Source organism: Apis cerana, linkage group LG15 (assembly GCF_029169275.1).
Source record: "Apis cerana isolate GH-2021 linkage group LG15, AcerK_1.0, whole genome shotgun sequence".
Classification (NCBI taxonomy): domain Eukaryota; kingdom Metazoa; phylum Arthropoda; class Insecta; order Hymenoptera; family Apidae; genus Apis; species Apis cerana.
Window position 1 is genome coordinate 2,238,351 of NC_083866.1, and position 21,171 is coordinate 2,259,521.

General features: G+C 18.1%; 4 protein-coding genes and 1 long non-coding RNA gene across 5 annotated transcripts; all 5 read left to right on the forward strand.

The window, feature by feature from the left end:
• Positions 1 to 941: 941 nt before the first annotated feature.
• On the forward strand, positions 942 to 3,578 carry LOC108000788 (uncharacterized). The gene is made up of 4 exons (XR_001766603.3): positions 942 to 1,065; positions 2,246 to 2,318; positions 2,388 to 2,667; positions 2,750 to 3,578. It is a non-coding gene; the product is annotated as an uncharacterized LOC108000788 (long non-coding RNA).
• A 1,257-nt stretch (positions 3,579 to 4,835) lies between these two features.
• Positions 4,836 to 8,981, forward strand: LOC108000785 (uncharacterized). The gene is made up of 5 exons (XM_017061395.3): positions 4,836 to 5,171; positions 6,155 to 6,227; positions 6,301 to 6,392; positions 6,477 to 6,582; positions 6,704 to 8,981. Exons 1-5 carry the CDS (start codon positions 5,121 to 5,123, stop codon positions 6,787 to 6,789), a joined length of 408 nt encoding a protein of 135 aa, XP_016916884.2. The 5' UTR covers positions 4,836 to 5,120; the 3' UTR covers positions 6,790 to 8,981.
• LOC133667370 (uncharacterized) lies at positions 7,741 to 9,707 on the forward strand. The gene is made up of 5 exons (XM_062085421.1): positions 7,741 to 7,882; positions 8,909 to 8,981; positions 9,054 to 9,145; positions 9,233 to 9,338; positions 9,459 to 9,707. The coding sequence occupies exons 1-5, from the start codon at positions 7,781 to 7,783 to the stop codon at positions 9,542 to 9,544; spliced, it is 459 nt and encodes a 152-aa protein (XP_061941405.1). The 5' UTR covers positions 7,741 to 7,780; the 3' UTR covers positions 9,545 to 9,707.
• Positions 9,708 to 12,645: 2,938 nt separating this feature from the next.
• On the forward strand, positions 12,646 to 14,613 carry LOC108000787 (uncharacterized). The gene is made up of 5 exons (XM_017061396.3): positions 12,646 to 12,803; positions 13,814 to 13,886; positions 13,960 to 14,051; positions 14,139 to 14,244; positions 14,356 to 14,613. The coding sequence occupies exons 1-5, from the start codon at positions 12,753 to 12,755 to the stop codon at positions 14,439 to 14,441; spliced, it is 408 nt and encodes a 135-aa protein (XP_016916885.1). The 5' UTR covers positions 12,646 to 12,752; the 3' UTR covers positions 14,442 to 14,613.
• A 3,086-nt stretch (positions 14,614 to 17,699) lies between these two features.
• Positions 17,700 to 19,684, forward strand: LOC133667372 (uncharacterized). The gene is made up of 5 exons (XM_062085423.1): positions 17,700 to 17,938; positions 18,949 to 19,021; positions 19,090 to 19,181; positions 19,262 to 19,367; positions 19,490 to 19,684. The coding sequence occupies exons 1-5, from the start codon at positions 17,801 to 17,803 to the stop codon at positions 19,573 to 19,575; spliced, it is 495 nt and encodes a 164-aa protein (XP_061941407.1). The 5' UTR covers positions 17,700 to 17,800; the 3' UTR covers positions 19,576 to 19,684.
• Positions 19,685 to 21,171: the final 1,487 nt, after the last annotated feature.

Genomic DNA, 21,171 nt, shown 5'->3' on the forward strand with positions numbered 1-21,171 from the left:
TGAAAAAGGATTAAAGAAAATTTCTGGTAAAACAATGAATGTGTGACATTTATTATTATAATTTCGACGACTTTTAAATATATTATAGGATTTTAAATAATTTTCTTCTATATATGTAATCTTAAAAAAAACGATTATTTAAACAAAATTTAATTTTATTCACATTTATTTTTTTTAATCGTTTCTTATTTATACTTTATATTCAAGATAGAAAAAATATATTATATTTACATTTTTACTTTTATTTTTTAAATATTATTTTAATATAGTTTTGATATGTTATATAAACGATGCATAATCTAAATGAAAAAGTATTAATGGAAAGAAAAATTTTAACATGGAAATAATAATAATTATAGATAATAAATTTTCGATTTGCAAAAAATTGTTATTATTTCTATATTGTGATTTGAATATTTCGTTGAAATTACTTTATTAAATATTCAGAAAATATCCGAATGCAAAATTTTAGATCCTTAAATTTTAATTTAATCGATTGTTTTTGACATCAACTTTTGATAAAAAAAATTTATATACTTAAAAAATTTTACTGAAAATAAACGATTGTTCGTTAATATTTTATTAATAAATAATATTGAAAAAATTTTTTATAAACCATTACATGTAATTAATTTTGAAAAAAGGATGGATAAATGAAATTCAGACTTATATTCTATTAATCGTTTCATTGTTTATATTCAAGAGATAAAATTTTTCAACATTTTAATAAATATTCTCTTATATTCTTTAAATATTACTTTATTATTATTTGTAAGCTAAGATATGTTATATAAGCAACGTATAATCTGATTGAAGAGATGCTAATGAATTTTAAAAAAAAAATTAGAATTATTTATAATTATTGATAAAAGAAGAATTCTGAGATGGTAATAACATAATTATACCTCAATTAAAAATAAAAACATTTCCTGCAATGCGATATTATATATTTATTTTTTGTTCAATATTCTTTGAAATATCATTTCTGCGAAGTATTAAGAAGGAAAATAAAAATTATTGTAGTTGTTTTTGCCTTTTTCTTTAGTGCGTCTTTTTGCGTTGTTGGTAAATATTTTTTAAATATTTTTAATTTGACCCATCTTTTTTTCATATTTGACATAATTATTCATATTCTATTTTTAACTTTTTTTCTTTACTATATCTTTAGAAATATTTTCAATTGTCGCAACTTATATCTTTTATAGATAGATAGATTATTCCTTTTTGACATAAATTTGTTATAATAAATTTTTATTCAATAATTTGTCTTTATTTACAATATTCTTTACAATATTTTCTTTACAATATTCACAATAGTTAATTTATTTATAATTACACTAGTTTATTTATAACACTGATATAATATTAACTTATTTAATAAGCAATATAATATTCGTGCGAGAAGCAGAGAGAAATACAACCGCTCTGCTCCGTGTCCGGAAAACGACTTCTCTAAATCGATATTTCGAATACGAATGTTGTTATTTCTGTGTCGTCATTGATATTGATTATAATATTCCATTCCATGGCTTATAATAGTATTATTAATTCTGTCGATTCTATATATTTGCAAAACGATAAATAATAAATAATCAATTAAGAATTTTACAAGTTATTTAACAATTTTAAATTAATCTTAATCACCAGAAAAAAAATATTTTCCTATTACGAATAATTTGTACGAAAGAATCTTTTCCACAGTCTGTAAAAAATTTAGTAGTATGAAAAAATTGATAATATAATTTTGTTTATTAATTATTTATTTTATAATATTATTTTTTAACATCGAATTTGATTTCGATCTCTTTATATTCGTTTCATTTATAAATATATTAATTTTACAATCAATTTCACGTATTCTTTACGTTTCTATTTTATTTCTTACTGAAATAGATCGAGAACAAATACAGCAATATATAATTATTTTTAAATATTATTTTAAAATTCTTAATACACATATTTCTAAATAATTAAATATAGAAGTAAAATAAGAAGTTAAATTTAATTTGTATCGACCTAATTATTTTCACATAATCTTCATTATTATATATTACATAATAATTTATATTATAGTAATAAAAATATTACCAATAAGAAAATTTTCTTAATATTTGAAGATGAATAGAAAATTTTTAAAAAAAGATATGCATATATTGAATAAATAAATAATCATTTTTAAAATATTTTATTTAATTATACAATACATAAATTTATTTTTCATAACATATTTTAATGCTTTTTTTAGACAATTGAAGAATTAAAAATTAAGCTATATGCTGAGCAATCAGTTTGCATGGCAGAAACTGGTATTGATTAATGTAAGTTACAAATAATGAAAAATTTAAAAATAGTAAAATTTTTAATTAATTTTCTTATTCGAATTTCAGGAAAAGCAAGTTATTCAAGGCAATGTCGATGTGGAAGATAAGAATGTTCAAGTGTACTTTACAAAACATGAATGTTTAGTGAATTAGTATATTGAAAAAGTTAAACATGGTTAATATAGATAATAAAATTATAAAAAACAAAATGAAAAAAATTATGTTATTCTTGAAATAGACTGACGAAAACGAAAATTTTAAGAAAGAGATCAAATCAAAGAAATCGTGGGACTAGTTTTTAAAGAAAATGATTTTAATCAATCAATTACAGAATATTCACCCATTTGTAAATAAAAAATTATTATAATGAAATAATACGATTATTATATATATTAATCATTACATATGAAGTATATTTATGATTACAGTCAATGCTAATGTTTATTTAAAAGCAACTAAGTTAATGCAGTGTCTTTCGAAAATTGAAGTTAATAAATAACAATGGAAGCAATGCAATTTCTCTAAACTATCAAATAGAAAAGATTTATTCATAATTATTACGATTCAAACGTACTTTTTATCTTATTTTAATCGTAAAAAAATATTTAAAGAATTAATATTTAAGATATAATAATAATATGTAAAGAATATTAACAAATTAATATACTTAACGTTTACTTAACGTTTAAATTTAAATTTTACTAAATCATGTTTTTATATTTTTATATAAAATTTAAATATTATTTGTATGATCTGATATGTGGTTATTATTTTTAAGTCTTTTTTATTTTGTATTCTATATGGAAATATGTGATGTTTATTAAAATTGTAATTGGAACATGTATATCCAAGTACTCATACGATACAAAATAAGATACAAAATGTAAGAGAATTAGTATCATTTAATATCAAATATATATTAATTAAGAAGATATATATTAATATTTTTTAAGAAGTAATGCTCTTATATTATTTTATCATATTTTTTTCTTGATTCTCTAATTCATTTATAATTCATTTGTTAATTAAAAAATAATATTTTTCTAAAAAGATATTAATATATTAATAATTCATATATAAAATAAATATCAAGTAATCGAAATAAAAAAAATTAAAATTGAATTTATCAACTTGTACACTTAATTTAAATATTTGTAAAATTATTGTATTTAATAGATATCAAGAATAGTGTATAAACCTTATGCGTCTTACTTATACAATTAGACAATTTTGAATAAACAAATAATGTTTATTGGATTTAAATCATTTTTATTATTATTATAAAAATTAACAAACATATATATGTAAACTAAATTTATTGAAAATTATATATCAATATTTTTTATCATCAAGAAATCTTTATTAATAAAAATTAAAAATTAAAAATTAATCATGTATATTCTGTATTAAATATAAAAATGATATTCATATAATTTTTTTATAAATATGCTTTTTTTTTATCTTGCATAATACATGGATGATGTATACATATTCATGATAGAAATCTTTTATTGCGCCGTACATGAAAGAGGAACAATGAGATTCAATTTTCTCATACAGTTGCGGAATAAAATACAGCGATTATCGATTAAGATTTCATGTGAAAAAGTCACAATAAATAGAATAATCTGAATAAAAAATCTTTAATTTATAATTTTTTAATTATATTATCTAATTAATTATATAATTGTTCAATCTTTTATTAAATAATAGTCTTTATTAGAAAAAAATTGTTGTCTTTTTCTCTGTCTTTTATAATAATAACGAAGCGAGATCAAAATTTTTAGAATTTGGAAATTTTTCCTTCATAATCAATCCGTCATCGATGATTTTTGAATCGAGGCGTCACATAGATTATTACAAATTATTTTCATTCATTCGTATTATAAAAGGATAGTATTATAGAACTAAATAGTTAAGATAAATTATATGCATTAAATAATTATAATCGGACGTATATATATATCGTATGGTAAATTGCGAATGAAACAATGATCAAATGATCAATAATACGTAAAATTAATTAGAAAAGTATATCCGATGTTTAAAAAAAGAGAATTGTTGAACCAATCAATGTATGACATTTTTATAGATTTTAATTATTTTCATATACATATATAGAGAATAAGAATTTGAACAATATTCTCCCATTAATCTTAATTTATAGAGATATTTGTAAAAATTTGTTGTTATATTAAAGTTTTGGCATTTCATGAAAATTATATAATATTCGAAATTAAAATTTTTACATTTATGGTTCTTCTTCTCTTAAAATTATGTATTATAATTTATGTACTTATAAAATTTTACTTAAAATAAAAATGAAAATTGCTCATTAATATTTTATTAATAAAACTATCTATCAGATCTTTTTATAAGATCTTTTTATATATTGTATAAAAGTTCAGGGAAAAAAGATAGAAAGAAATAAATGATCATTTAAATAAATTATCTCACATTTATATTCCATTAACCGTTTAAGAGATATTATTTGAAAGATATTTAAGAGATAAAACGAAAATTAATTATTTAAATATTTCGTTTTAAGCATTATTCGTTCTTAAAATATATAATCAATGTATAATCTAATACATAATTCAGAAATAATTTTAAAAGAGAAAAAAATATGCAAAATCATTATTGTAATAATTAGAGAGAGAAATTTTAAGGTGCAAGTAATACAGGTATAATATAGTATAAAAAGACATTACACGTTCATTCGATTCTCGTTATACACTTCAAGAGTATATATACAAGACTTCGAATTTTGTTCATTCGAAATTTATATCTAAACAAAAAATGAAAACGATTTTGATTATTTCTGCTATTTGGATTTGCGTTGGTGCATTGGTAAGTTCAAATTATTTCATTCGCATTTATCATAATTTAACATTTTTATCAATATTTAACATTTGTACCTAAATTTTAATTTTTATTTTTATATTTATCTTAAAAAAATATTTACAATTAACTTGTATCTACAATAGATTATTTCCTCTTTATTATAAATTTGTTATATTTAATTTATACTTAATGACATTACTTTTTTATATTATAGTTAGTTTTTATATTATTATATTATTAAACTTTTCGAGTTTGCGTATTTTCAAAATAATCAATAACAGTAATTAGAAATTTTAATTATTATTTCTATAATATTAAGTAATTTTAAAATGACTAAATAATATATTTTAAATAAAACATTCAAATACGTTCAATATTAGTGTATTGTGTCTTCTTTACCAAAGTATTTTTCTATTATGATCTATTAAGAGAAGAACATTTTCCACTATGAAATGAAAAATTTGATATTTGAAGCGATTTATATTGTCATTTATTACTTTTTTTACAATAAAATTCTTGTGTTAGATTTATTTTGGATCTTTTTATATTTATTCATAGGTATATTGATTTTATAATCTTTATCAATTTTACGATCGTATTATTTTAGTTCGATAATAAAAATTGGGAGGAAATAATTTTTAACTATTTCGATTAAAAATCTTTTTTTTGAATCCCTAAGAGATTTCTATTTTTAAATAATTAAATGTAATGGCAAAAATGATGGAATATTAATCTGAATCAAGCTATAGTTTTCGATAGTTTTCATTATCATTCATTTGATTACGTTATGATATTATAAATAAAGATACTATTAAAACTTTGTTAATATTTAAGATAAATGGAAGAATAAAAGAATATACATATAATATACATTAAAAATAAGTTTATGTTTAATAAAAATTAATTTAATAAATAAATAATTATTTTAAAAAGTATCTTATTTAATTAATACATAAAATTATTTTGATAATATATTTTGTTTTTTTTAGACAATTAAAGATTTTCAAACGGCGCTACGTCTTGGACAGTCGATGTGTAGCGCACAAACTGGCGTTAATCAACGTAAATTGCAAATAATGAAAACAAAATATATAAATAATAATATTTCTGATTAATTTTTTTATTCGAATTTCAGAAATAGTAGATGACGTTAATGATGCCAATGTCAATATGGAAGACGAAAATGTTCTATTATACATTGAATGTGCGATGAAAAAATTCAATATCGTTAGTATAACTAGTATTCTTACTTAAATACAATATATATTATATAGAAGTATTAAAGAAATTATTGTCATTTTTCGGCAACAGGTTGACGAAGATGGAAATTTGAACGAAAGTGTAAACAGAGAAATATCAAAAATGTTTTCAGACGAAAATGAAGTTGAACAAATGATTACCGATTGTTCATCTATCTGTAAGTAAAAAATTAATAAATTATTAACAAAAAAATATAATTCTTTATACATTATTGTATTTTAATTATTATATAAAATTTTTAATAATTTATTTACTATTTTTTACATTTATCATTACAGCTGATACCAATGTACGTATAAAAATTATTAAGATATTTCAGTGTATTATGAAATATAAAACAATAACAGAAATGTTAAATGCTTAAATGCTCAATTATCAAAAAGAAAAGATTTGTTTACAATATTTTTACTTATTTTTTATTTTAATTGATTAATTTAATTTATTTTAATTAATTAAATTGAATAAATCAATTAATAATTAAATTAAAAATATTTGGAGATTATTATTAATAAATTGATGTATAATTTAACGTGTTTAAGTTTTTTTTACCTATAATTTATAAAAATTATCAAAATATATAATATTTTAGATTGCAATTTTAGTTACAATACAAATTAGTAATAAAGTGCAAACTAGATTTATCATTTCACGAGATTTAAATAGGATTGATTTTGTTATTATTGTTTAGATTATGGAAATTATGTTTTTGGCTTTAAATGTATTAGAAAAAATATTGATAAAATCGTTTATATTGGTTTTCATTCAATATTATTATGATTATAATAATATAATATTTGTGTTTGATTTCTGATTTATACTTAAATTTTAAATAAATTTTATAAGAAAATAAATTAATAACATTTAATAGCAAAGATGTAATTAATTTTTTTTTATTATTAATTAAACTCTGTTTTATTTTTCTTTGTTTATGTATAATTATATATAATATTTATAAAAATTTATTTATTTTAATAATATTTTTTATTTTTTATTTTTAATTAAAAAATAATTTTTAATACAAAAGATATTAATAATGATGGCAAAAGGTATTAATAAATCATAATTATACCTAAGAAAGAAAAAATTAATTATTCAAACATTTCTTACCGCTTTAATTAGTATTTCCTTTTATTCTTCGAATATTCTTATATAAATAATACATAATCCGATATGTTCTTAGGAAATATTTATTTTTGTTGAAAAAAAAAATGTGCATAATCATTTATTGTATATATGTATAATAATAGTAAGAAAAATTTTAAGATGGAAAGAATAGAATGTATATATATATCATTTTACATATATTATAGTATAAAAAGAGATTGCATATTCGCTGTTCGTTCAGTTCTCGTTGAATGTTTCAAGAATATTCTTGTTTATTTGAAATCAATATATATAAAAGAAAAATGAAAACGATCGTGATTATTTCTGCTATTTGCGTTTGCGTTAGTGCAATGGTAATTGTTTAAATATTTTTAATTTTATCTACATTTAGCATAATTTATATTTAGCATCTCTATTTAAGTTTTAACTACCACTTCGATGTTTAAGTCTTTAAAAATATTTATAATTATCGCAACATTATATCTTTACGATAGATTATTCTTTTCTTTTTAATATAAATTTGTTACATTAAATTTATTTTTAACAATATTATTTTTCCATTGATATTTGTAAAATATCATTAAATCTACTATATTTCAATGTTTACAAAATAATGAATATTTAATTAGAAATAATTACTATTATATCTAAATTATCATTTAGTAATTTTAATTAGTTTTAAAATTAAAAAAATTACAAAACGATAAATATATTTTCGATAAAACATTCGTTTCAATGTTATTTTATCATGTTTCCTTTACCAAAGAATTTTTCTATTATAATCAATTAACAAAAAAAAACTTTTTCCACTATGAAATAAAAAGTTTTATTTTTTTTTAAATTATTATATTTATATTTGCCACTTAATAATTTTTTTATGATAAAGTTCTTGTGTTAAATTTTAGATCTTTTTATATTTTTTCATAAATATATTAATTTTACAATCAATTTTACGGTCGTATTGTTTTATTTTTTAATTATTACGATTAAAAATCTTTATAATAATTTTTAATTATTACGATTAAAAATCTTTTTTTTTTTTGAATTACTGAGAAATATTTATTTCTGAATATAATTAAATGTAATGACAAAAACATTGGAATATTATTTTTAACATGAATCGAGCATTTTAGATTTACTTTAATCACATTATGATATTATAAATATAGATGCTATTAATATTTAAGATAACTTTGTTAATGTTTAAGATAAATGGAGAATCTTTAAAACAATATATATATATATTAAGAATTTTAGGAATAATTATAAATTTAATAAAAATTATTTTAATAAATATTTATTTTAATAAATAATTATTTTAAAAAAATTTTATTTAACTCATATATAAAGTTTATAATAGATTTTAATGTCTTTTTTAGACACATGAGGAATTAAAATCTGGAATACATACTCTACAGTCAATTTGCATGCCAGAAACTGGGGCTACTGAACGTAAATTGGATATAATGGAAACAAATATAAAATTAATAATGTTTCTTATTCATTTTTTTATTCGAATTTCAGAAATAATAAATGAAATTTATGATGGCAACATTAATGTAGATGATGAAAATGTTCAATCATATGTTGAATGTATGATGAAAAAATTTAATATTGTTAGTATAAATAATATTATTACTTAAATAGAATTATATATATGTACATATAGAAATATAAGAAAATTATTGTATTTTTTGCGATAGGTTGATGACAATGGAAATTTCAACGAAGAAGTTACTAGAGATGTTGTGAGTGCAATTTTAGACGAAAATGAAACTGAACAACTGATTACCGAATGTTCACCTATTTGTAAGTAAAAAATTATTAATGAAAAAATGCAATTCTTTTATAATATATTTTAATTATTATATAACTTTGAATAAACTATTTATTATTATTTTACATCAATATATTTTTTTTTTATTCTAGCTGATGCCAATGTACATATAAAAATTAGTAAGATGTTACAGTGTTTTGCGAAATATAAAACAATAAATAGTGTACTAAATTCCTAAATGTTCAATTATCAAGAGCAAGAGAGATTTAGTCAGTGTATGGTATATTTATTTTTTATTTTATTTGATTACTTATTTCAATTAATTAAAATATATTTGATTATTTAAAATATATTTCTATTATAATAAATCAATATACTATTATTAAATTAATGTATGATTATTTAACGTGTTTAAGTTTTTAATTATCGATTTACTGAATTATGCTTTCCTATTTTTCCAAATTTTTATTATATTATTATAATGATATATTATTATTATAATGATATGATATGCTAATTATCTACTACTAAATTTTTTTATTTCTTAATCTATTTCAAAATTTTTTTATATTAAAATTTGAATCTATAGAATTTTATTCTAATAATTAAAATAACTGAAAATAAATTAATAAATTGTTTATAAAAATTATAAATGAATTATTGATAAACTGCAAAATAGATTTATCATTTCAAAAGATTTAAATTGGATTGATAAAGTTATTATTATAAATTATGAAAATTATATTTTCGATTCTAGGTGCATTAAGAATATCGGTCAAATTTATATTGGTTTTTAATATTATATTATTATATTATTATTATTATTATTATTATTATTATTATTATTGTTATTATTATTATTATTATTATTATTATTATTATTATTATTATTATATATTATCATATGTGTATTATTATCATCTATTATAATATTTGTGTCTGATTTTTGATTATATTTAAATTTTAAATAAATTTTATAAGAAAATGAATTAATAACATTTAACGACAAAGATGTAATTAGTTCCTTTTTTATTATTAATTAAGTGAGGCTTAAACGCTGTTTTATTTTTTTCTGTTTATGTATAATTCATATTTATAAAAATTCATTTATTTTAATAATAAGGAAAATAATTTATATTTGCAAAAGATATTAAAAAAACATATTTATTATATATATATATTAAAAAAAGATTTTAAAAATTAGATTTGAATTTGATAGTTTGCACAATTAATTCAAATTATTTATAGAATTATTTCATCATTTTAAAATCAGGAAAGCTATATAAATGTTCACCTTACTTATCTAATTATATAAAATTTTCCAAAATTTATATATTCCATAGATTTTAAAAATTTTCTTGTCGTATTTTAAGAACAAAATATTATTGTTTCATAATTTAAATAAATCTCATAATATCAATATCTATATATCTTCTTTTGGTATACAATTCTATTCATTTCCTAAAATTCTTTAAATATAGTGGATATATTATTTTTTATAAATTTTATAGATTTTATAAATTCTGTAGAATGTAATATAACAATAAAATTTCTAATATCAAATGTAACGTCAGTTTTTATTGAAAATGAAATGCTGTTTTACGATTTAATAATCATATTCTTTATTATATTATATAATTCCATTTCTTTTTACATTAATTAATATCTCTATTATTATTATTTTCATTATATTACAATTAGAATAATCTTAAATAAACAAATATTTTTTATATAAATTATAAGTATTACTAAAAATCTCTAACACTACTGATTTATAATCATTTATTCCGTCCTTAGTGTAATAAATTTCACATTTCTCACAAGGTAAGAAGTAATTCTATTATTCCATTGTTGTAGATGCAAAAATGAAAATTCATAATATGATTTATTCATGAATATAGGATTTTTCTCCTTATGTGTAACACGTTCAAATCGAATATATGTATGGAAATTTTCTATTACATATTGAAATAAATGCAATGAAAATCAGAAGTTCTCCCAGATTATTGTAGAATAAAATACAAAAAAGCAATAGAATAAAACTTGTAATAAAAAAAAATACTTATTTCTTTATATTCATAATAATGATATTTTATTATGGAAACTATAGATGAAGATTTGTGAAAAAATAAATTCAATAAAAGTAATGTTTATAAAATTTTATTATTAATAAATATATATAAATACTTTATAATTATTTTTTAATTATATAAAAATTAACCGGATAATCATTTACCGATTAATAGTTCCCCCATTAAAAGATTTTTGTTTGAAAATTTTTTCTCTATTTCTTATTTATGAGTTACAACAAAAAATTGAAAATTAATCGAATTTTGAATCATGAATCAATTTCGATCTTTAGAATAAATTAGAAAAAACAAAAAATTACATTATATGTATTTACACATGTACTATATATATCCAAAATCTGAAAATTTTTAAAATACAGATTAGAAATTTCTCTTTAATACTCCGTCTGTTATCAATGATTTTCGAATTTTTATATGAATCTTTTATATAGGTTATGGCAGATTATTCATTACTCATTCGTAGTAAATACAAGAATAACGATATGAAATTAAGTATTTAGGACAAATTAGATTTATGTAATACGAATAAATCATATTTTACTTTTAAATATGTTCATACATCATAAATAAGTCATTATTTAAGAATTTTTATATGAAAGAATTAACAAATGCAATATGCAATTGATATTTATTATAAATAAAGAAAGGTAAGAAGAATCATTGATAATCAATCAGTATATTCATGGATTTTAATCATATAATTAATAAAATCATATTCAATTGTATGTAAAGAATGAGAATTTAAACAATATTTTCTCATATATGTGATCTTTATTTATAGAAATATTTATAAAAATGCTCTTATTATATTAAGATTTTAGCGTTACATGAAAATTATCATATATAATATTTCGAAATATTCGAAATTAAAATTTAGTCTTTCTTAAATCTTAAATTTTCTTAAATTTCAAGTTAATCATATACTGATGTTCTCTCCTTAAAATTATGTATATTATGATTTATGTACATTATATTTTTTAAGTTTTGCTAAAAACAAAAAATTATTCATTATTATATGAATTTCTTATATTTCTTTTCGCTTTAATTTAATTTAATTTTAATTTTAATTTTAATTTTAATTTAATTTTAATTTTAATTTTAAATTTAAATCTTTTTATACTTGATGCACAATCTGATATGTATTTAAGAATTATTCATGAATTTTATTATCTGGAATATCATTTGTTATAATAAAAAGAGAGAGAGAAATTCTGAAATAGAATTAATAAAGATAACAATTATAGTATATAAAGACATCGACATTTGATATTTCTTTAGTTCTCATTGAATGTACTTCAAATATATTTGAATCTGTATTTTTATTTTGAATCACATCTAAAATCACATAAAAAAAAAATGAAAACGATCATAATTATTTCTGCTATTTGTGTTTGCGTTAGTGCAATGGTAATGGTTCAAATATTTTTAACTTTATCTACATTTAGTATAATTTATATTTTGATATTTCGATTTAAATTTTATTTTAATATTTATATGTTTAAAAATATCTTCAATCGTCACAATTTAAATCTTTACAATACGTTATTTTTCCTTTAATATAAATTTGTTATATTTAATTTTTTATTTTGTGACACTACTTTTTCGTTATTTTTTAAATTGTTAAGCCTTTCACATTCGAATTTGCGTATTTTCGAAATAAGAAATAATTAATTAAAAATTTTAATTATTTCATAATGTTAAATAATTTTAAAATGACAAAATTATAAATATATTTTTAATCGTGGTTTCACATTGGTTTCAAACACGTTCAATATTAGTGTATTGTGTCTTCTTTAAAAGTAAAAGTATTTTCTTATTATAATCAATCAAAAAAAAAATCTTTTACAATATAAAACGAAAAATTTGATATTTGAAGCGATTTTTATTGTCATTTGTTATTTATTATTTTTTTTTACAATAAAATTCTTGTGTGTAGATTTATTTTGGATTTCTTTATATTTATCCATAAATATGTTAATTTTATAATCTTTATCAATTTTACTTCATTACATCATATTGCTTTATTTTGATAATAAAAATTGGAATGTAATAATTTTTAATTATTTCGATTAAAAATCTTTTTTTTTTAATTCGTGAGAGATGTCTATTTTTGAATAATTAAATGTAATGGCAAAAACGGTGGAATATTATTTTTAACATGAACCGAATAATTTTAGAGTTCATTACTATGATACTATAAATAAAAATACTAAAAACTTTGTTAATATTTAAGATAAATGGAAGAATAAAAGAATATATATATAATGTACATTAAAAATAAATTTTTGTTTAATAAAAATTAATTTAATAAATAAATAATTATTTTAAAAAATTTTTATTTAACTTATATATAAAGTTTCTACTTAACTTATACATAAACCTATAATTTTCATAATAGATTTTAATGTCTTTTTTAGACACTTGAGGAATTAAAATCCGGATTACGTATTGTGCGGTCACTTTGCTTGACACAAACTAGTGTTGATCAACGTAAGTTGCATATAATGAAAACAAGATATATAAATAATAATATTTCTGATTAATTTTTTTATTCGAATTTTAGAAATAGCAAATGACGTTGATGATGGCAAGATCAATATAGATGACAAAAATGTTTTATTATACGTTGAATGTGCGATGAAAAAATTTAATACTGTTAGTATAAATAATATTATTACTTAAATAGAATTATACATATGTACATATAGAAATATAAAAAAATTATTGTATTTTTTGGGATAGGTTGATGACAATGGAAATTTCAACGAAGAAGTTACTAGAGATATTGTGAGAGCAGTTTTAGACGAAAATGAAACTGAACAACTGATTACCCAATGTTCACCTATCTGTAAGTAAAAAATTATTAATGAAAAAATACAATTCTTTTATAATATATTACGTTTTAATTATTTTATAAAATTTTGAATAAATTATTTATTATTGTTTTTTTACATTATAGCTGATACCGATGTACATGTAAAAATTAGTAAGATATTACAGTGTTTCTTCAAATTTAGAACAGTAAATGATGTACTAAATTCCTAAACTATCAAGTTTATCGGTTCAACTATCAAGAAGAAGAGGATTATCCAGAATACTTATTTTATACTTACTTTTTATATTAATATTTTGATTATATAATATTTGATTATTATTAACATATTTTAATTAAAAAAATGTTTGAAAATATTAATTAATAAATTGTTATATATGATTATTTAATGTGTTTAAGTTTTTGGTTATCTATCTTCTCTGTTTTTCTAAATTTTCATATTCTTATTAGTCATTAGTCTTCTTGATTTAGTACGTAATTATCCACAATCAAATTCTTTTTAATTCTTCGTAATCTATTTCGAAATTCTTTATATTATAATTGACAACCATCGAATTCTATTCTAAAATAAATTATTCTGTTATTTATAAAAATTATCAAAATATATAATATTTTAGATTAAAATTGCAATTTTAGTTGCGAATTATTAATAAAGTGCAAACTAGATTTATCATTTCACGAGATTTAAATAGAATTGATTTTGTTATTATTGTTTAGATTATGGAAATTATGTTTTTAACTCTAAATGTATTAGAAAAATCGGTCAAATATTGATAAAACCAATCGTTTATATTGGTTTTCATTCTTTATTATTATCATTTATTATGATTATAATAATATAATATTTGTATCTGATTTCTGATTTATACTTAAATTTTAAATAAATTTTATAAGAAAATGAATTAATAAATGACAAAAATGTAATTAGTTTCTTTTTATTACGAATTAAATGAGATTTAAACGCTGTTTTCTTTTTCTTCGTTTATATGTAATTCATATTTATAAAAATTCATTTATTTTAATAATAAAAAAATAATTTATATTTGCAGCTATTTAAAAAACATATTTTTCGTAAAAAAGTAAAAAAAAATATAAAATTTTTAAAAAAATGTAAAAAGTTGGAATTGAATTTGATAGTTTGCAGGATTATTTCATTATTTAGAAATCAAGAATATTGCTCGGCTTATGCAATTAAATATAATCTTCTAAAAATTATATATCCCATAGATTTTTTTTATTATACATTCAAAATACTTACTTTACAGTATAACTTCTTTTAATATATATTCCTATATCATTTCCAAAAGTTCTTCATGTATAGATAACCATTTATCAATTTTCATAAATTCTATAAAATGTGTACAATATCAAAATTTCTAATATTAATTATATAACATTAATTTTTATTGAAAATCAAATGCTCTTTTGCGATTTAATAATCATATCCTTCGTTATATTATATAATTCATTTTACACTAATTAATATCTCATTATTATTATTGTTGTTGTTATTGTTATTATTATTATTCCCTGTATAGCGATAATAAATAAATAAATTGAATTGAATAAATAAATAATATTTATTGGATTTATCATTATTTTTATTTTTATGAAAATAAAATATATAAATCAACATATAAAAATGATATAAATAAAATATTACAAAACATGATCAAATTTTTTATTACATATCTTAAACAAAAATCTCTACAAGATACAATTAACAAAAACATCTTGTAATCTTTAATTTATTTCATCGTTAGATAAAATTTCAAGGTTTTAATAAGGTAATAATCATTATTTCTTAAGATGAAAAACTGAAACTTATAATGATTTATTCATGAACATGATTTTTCTCATCTTGTATAATACATTCAAATCGGATATATATGTGTCTGAAAATTTTCTATTATGGCATGTTGAAATAAATGAAATAAATACAATGAAATTCAGAAGATTCTGAATTAATCATGAAATTCAGAATGAAATTCTTCCAGATTATTGTGGAATAAAATACAAAAATGCAAAAGAACAAAACTTGTAATAAAAAAAAATACTTATTTCTTTATATTCATAATAATGATATTTCATTATGGAAACTATTGATGAAGATTTGTAAAAATGAATTTAATAAAAGTAATGTTTATAAAATTTTTGTTAATAAATATATATAAATAATTTATAATTATTTTTTAATTATATTAATATTAATCATTTATCGATTAATAGTTCTCCCATTAAAAAAAACAATTTTTATTTGAAAATTTTTTCTTTATTTCTTATGTATTACAACAAAAAATTGAAAATTAATCGAATTTTGAATCATGAATCAATTTCGATCCTTAGAATAAATTAGGAAAAACAAAAAATTACATTATATGTATTTATACATGTACTATATATATATTGCTAAAATCTGAAAATTTTTAAAATATAAATTAGAAATCTTTCTTCTGATACTCCGTCTGTTATCAATGATTTTCAAATTTTCAAATCTTTTATATGGATTATGGCAGATTATCTATATATATATATATTCATTTGTAGTAAATTGTACAAGAATAATGATACGAAATCAAGTAGTTAGAACGAATTAAATATATATATATACGAATAAATCATATTTTACTTTTAAATATGTTCATACATCATAAATGATGAATGATCATAAATGAGTTATTTAAAAATTTTTATATGAAAGATTAAAGTAATGTTAAATAAATGTGATATGCTTTTGCAATTCATATTTGCTATAAATAAAGAAGAGTAAAAAAAATCGTATTCATGAATTTTAATCATTTTTAACTGTATGTAAAGAATAAGAATTTAAATAATATTTTTTCATATATTTATAGAAATATTTATAAAAATGTTATTATTGTATTAAGGCGTTACATAAAAATTATCATATATAATATTTCGAAATATTCGAAATTAAAATTTAGAGTCTTTCTTAAATTTCAAGTTAATCATATACTGATGTTCTCTCCTTAAAATTATAATTTATAATTATCTCTCCTTTAAATTATAATTATAATTTAATAATATAAATAAATTATATTTATTAAATTAAATTTAATTTATTATATACATTATATTTTTTAAGTTTTGCTAAAAACAAAAAATTATTCATTATTACGTTAATTTACTGATAAATAAGATTTTTCAAATATTTTTTTTAACTATTTTTATAAACTATTATTAATAAATTTAAAAAGAAATGAAAAAAGGAAGGAAACAAATGATCATTTAAATGAAATTTTTATTAAATTATAAATTGTATAAAATATTAAACTTTCATCATTCTAATAATCGTTTATATACATCCTATATTGTATAGAAATAAAAAAAAGATTAATTACTTAAATACTTCTTTTTGCTTTAATTTAGTTTTTTATCTTTAAATCATTTTATATAAGTTTAGATAATGATACATAATCATTAATGAATACTAGAAGATTATTCATAAGTTTTCGTTGATAAAATTATTTGCAATATCATTTATTGTAATAAAGAGAGAGAGAAATTCTGAGATAGAAATAATTAAGGTACTTAGAGTATAAAAAGACCCATGCATTCAATATTTGTTCAGTTTTCCTTGGATATATTTCAAGAACATTCGAATCTTCTTTATTTGAAATCGATATTTAAAAGAAAAATGAAAACGATCGTGATTATTTCTGCTATTTGCGTTTGCGTTGGTGCATTGGTAATTCTTCAAATATTTTTAATTTTATTTTAACTTTGTTCAGCATAATTTATAATTATCATTTCTATTTAAGTTTTTATTTCTATATTTGTATCTAAAAACATTTGCAATTGTCGCAATTTATATTTTTACAATAGATTATTGTCTTTTTAATATAATGTCATTATATTAAATTTATATTTAATAATTTTTCTTTTAATTCTTATATAATATTATTAACTATTCTATATCCGATATATTTTATAAATTTTAAAATGACTAAACGACAAAATATATTTTATAAAAACATTAAAATAGTTTCAAATAGATTCAAAATTAGTATGTTATGTCTTTCTCAAATCATAATAAAAAATATTTCGCTATTCTGATTAAAAAAAAAAGAAATTTTTTCACTATTAAATGAAAAAATTAATACTTACTATTTAATTACTTATTTTATAATAAAATTTTTGCGTTGAATTTATTTTTAATCTCTTTATATTTGGTTTATTCATAAATATATTAATTTTACAATCTTTATTAATTTTACGATCTTACGATTTTACGATCTACTATTGACCTTTTATTATTTATTAATTATAAATTTTACTTTGTGAAGAATAATGAAAATTAAAATATTATAATTTTTATATAATATTTCTATTAATTTTTTTTGGAAATTCCTGAAAGACATTTGTTTCTAAATAATTAAATATAATAGCAGAAGATAATGGAAAATTATTATTAATTTCAATCGAGCGATAGTTTTTGTTGAGCTGAATATTATATGATTACATTATGATATATATATAAAGATAATATAAAAACTGTTAATATTTAAGATGAATAGAAAATTAATTAGAATAATACATATATGTATTAAAACAAACATATTTGTATAAAAAATTTTAAGAACAATTATGTATTTAATAAAAATCAATTTATTAAATAAATAATTATTTTTAAAATACGTTATTTAACTAATGAAAGTTAACTATTTTCATAATATATATTTTAATCATCTTTTTTAGACACTTGAAGAATTACAAATAGGGCTACGTGCTGCGGTGCCAGTTTGTAGGCTAGAAACAAGCATTGATCAATGTGAGTTGCAAATAATGAAATGAGACAAATCATAATATTTCTAATTAATTTTTTTATTCTAATTTCAGCACAAGAAGATAATTTTCGTGACGGCAACATTGATGTAGAAAATGAAAAAGTTCAATTGTTTTCTGAATGTTTAATAAAAAAATTCAGTGCTGTTAGTATAAATAATAAAATTTTTTAAATAGAATTTGACATATGTATAAAGTAAACAAAATTTTCATTTTTTGGCAACAGTATGACGATGATGGAAACCTAAACGAAGTTGTGGTCAGAGAAATAGCGAGATTATATATCGATGAAAACGAAGTTAATAAATTAGTCGCTGAATGTTCGGTTATCAGTAAGTAAAAAATTATTAATGAAAAAATACAATTCTTTATATATTATATATATCTTAATTATTACATAATATTTTAAATAAATTATTTGCCATAATTTTTTATATTAAATTTATCATTTTAGCTGATGCCGACATTCGTCTAAAATCTAGTAAATTATTGAAGTGTTTTGCAAAATATAAAACATTGAATGAAATGATGAATGCCTAAATATTCAACTATCAAAAAGAAAGAAGATTTATTTGTAATAAAATATATTTTCTTACATTGATTATAGAAAATATGTAAAGAATTATATCAATAAATTAATATACGATTATTTAACTAGTCTAAATTTTTGGTCCAATGAATTATGGTTTTTATTCGTTTTTTTGAATTTTTTATTCTTGACTGATCTGATACGTAATTATCTACTTCTAAATTCTTTTACTTCGTAATCAATTTCGAATTTCTTCTTCATTAAAATTGGGAATTATCGAATTCTTGTCTGAAATAAATTATTCTATTATTTATTAAAATTCTATTATTAAATAAAAAATTTAAAATATATAACAATAAAATGAAAATTACAGTTTTAATCACAACAGGAATCATTGATAAAGTATCAAATAGATTCAATATTTCTTCGAATTTAGATTGGTAAACTTATCATTATAAATAATAAAAATTATAATTTCTAAAGACTCTAAGAAAATCGGCCAATGCTTTTAGATTGATTTTCATTGTGTATTGTTTTATTTATTGTGATTGCAATATCCCCATCTGATTTCTAATCATAATTCTAAATTAAATTTTATAAGAGAATAAATTGATATCATTTAATATCAAATATATATTAATTTCTTAATAAATAATGCTTTTATACTATTTAATACTTTTTTCTTGATTCTCCAATGTATATTTATAACTTGTATATTTAAATTATAACATAATGTATATTATTAATTAAAAAATAATTTGTATGTTTCTGAAATGATATTATATATTAATAATTTATATCCAAAATTAAGAATATCAAGTTATTGAAACAAAAAAATTGAAATCGAATTTATCAACTTGTATATTTAGTTTAAATATTTGTAAAATTAATTTATGCATTAAATCAAGAATATTATATATAAACCATATGCATCTTATTTATACATTTACACAGTTAAAGATAATTTTTAAATTTCATTTATTCCATAGATTTTAGAGAAAGAATTTTCTTACCATATTTTTAAAATACAATAATATTTGTTATATAATCTAAAGTCATAATATTTCTCTCTTCTGATATTTCTACATTATTTTCAAAAGTTCTACGTAAATATATATCATTTGCAAATTCTACAAAATGTTTAAATAATGCCTAACAAATCCTAATATAATTTAGTGATCAAATTCTATTGAAAATAAAATTTTGAATTTAGATAAACCATTTATTATAGAATCTATATAAACTAGATTTATAATAGTCTACAAGGAATTTAATATTTTTTACTGTTAGCAAATCTTCATTAATCAAATGTCTTCCATATTTTTTGCAGAAAGCTATTATTCCTTTATTTCTTCGTTAAATATGAAAATGAAATTCATGATTTTTTTTTATAAATGCGTTTATTTTTCTTGTATTATATGTTCGTATGATGAAAATCTTTTATTGCGCCGTACATAAAATAAATACAATAAGATTCATTTTCTCATATTTGCGGAACAAAATAATAAAACAAAATGTTATTTATAATAAAAAAAAATGTTTGTTTCTTTATACTATTATAATTAATGAAATTATCGATTTCATATAAAAAATAAAATATAACTCTT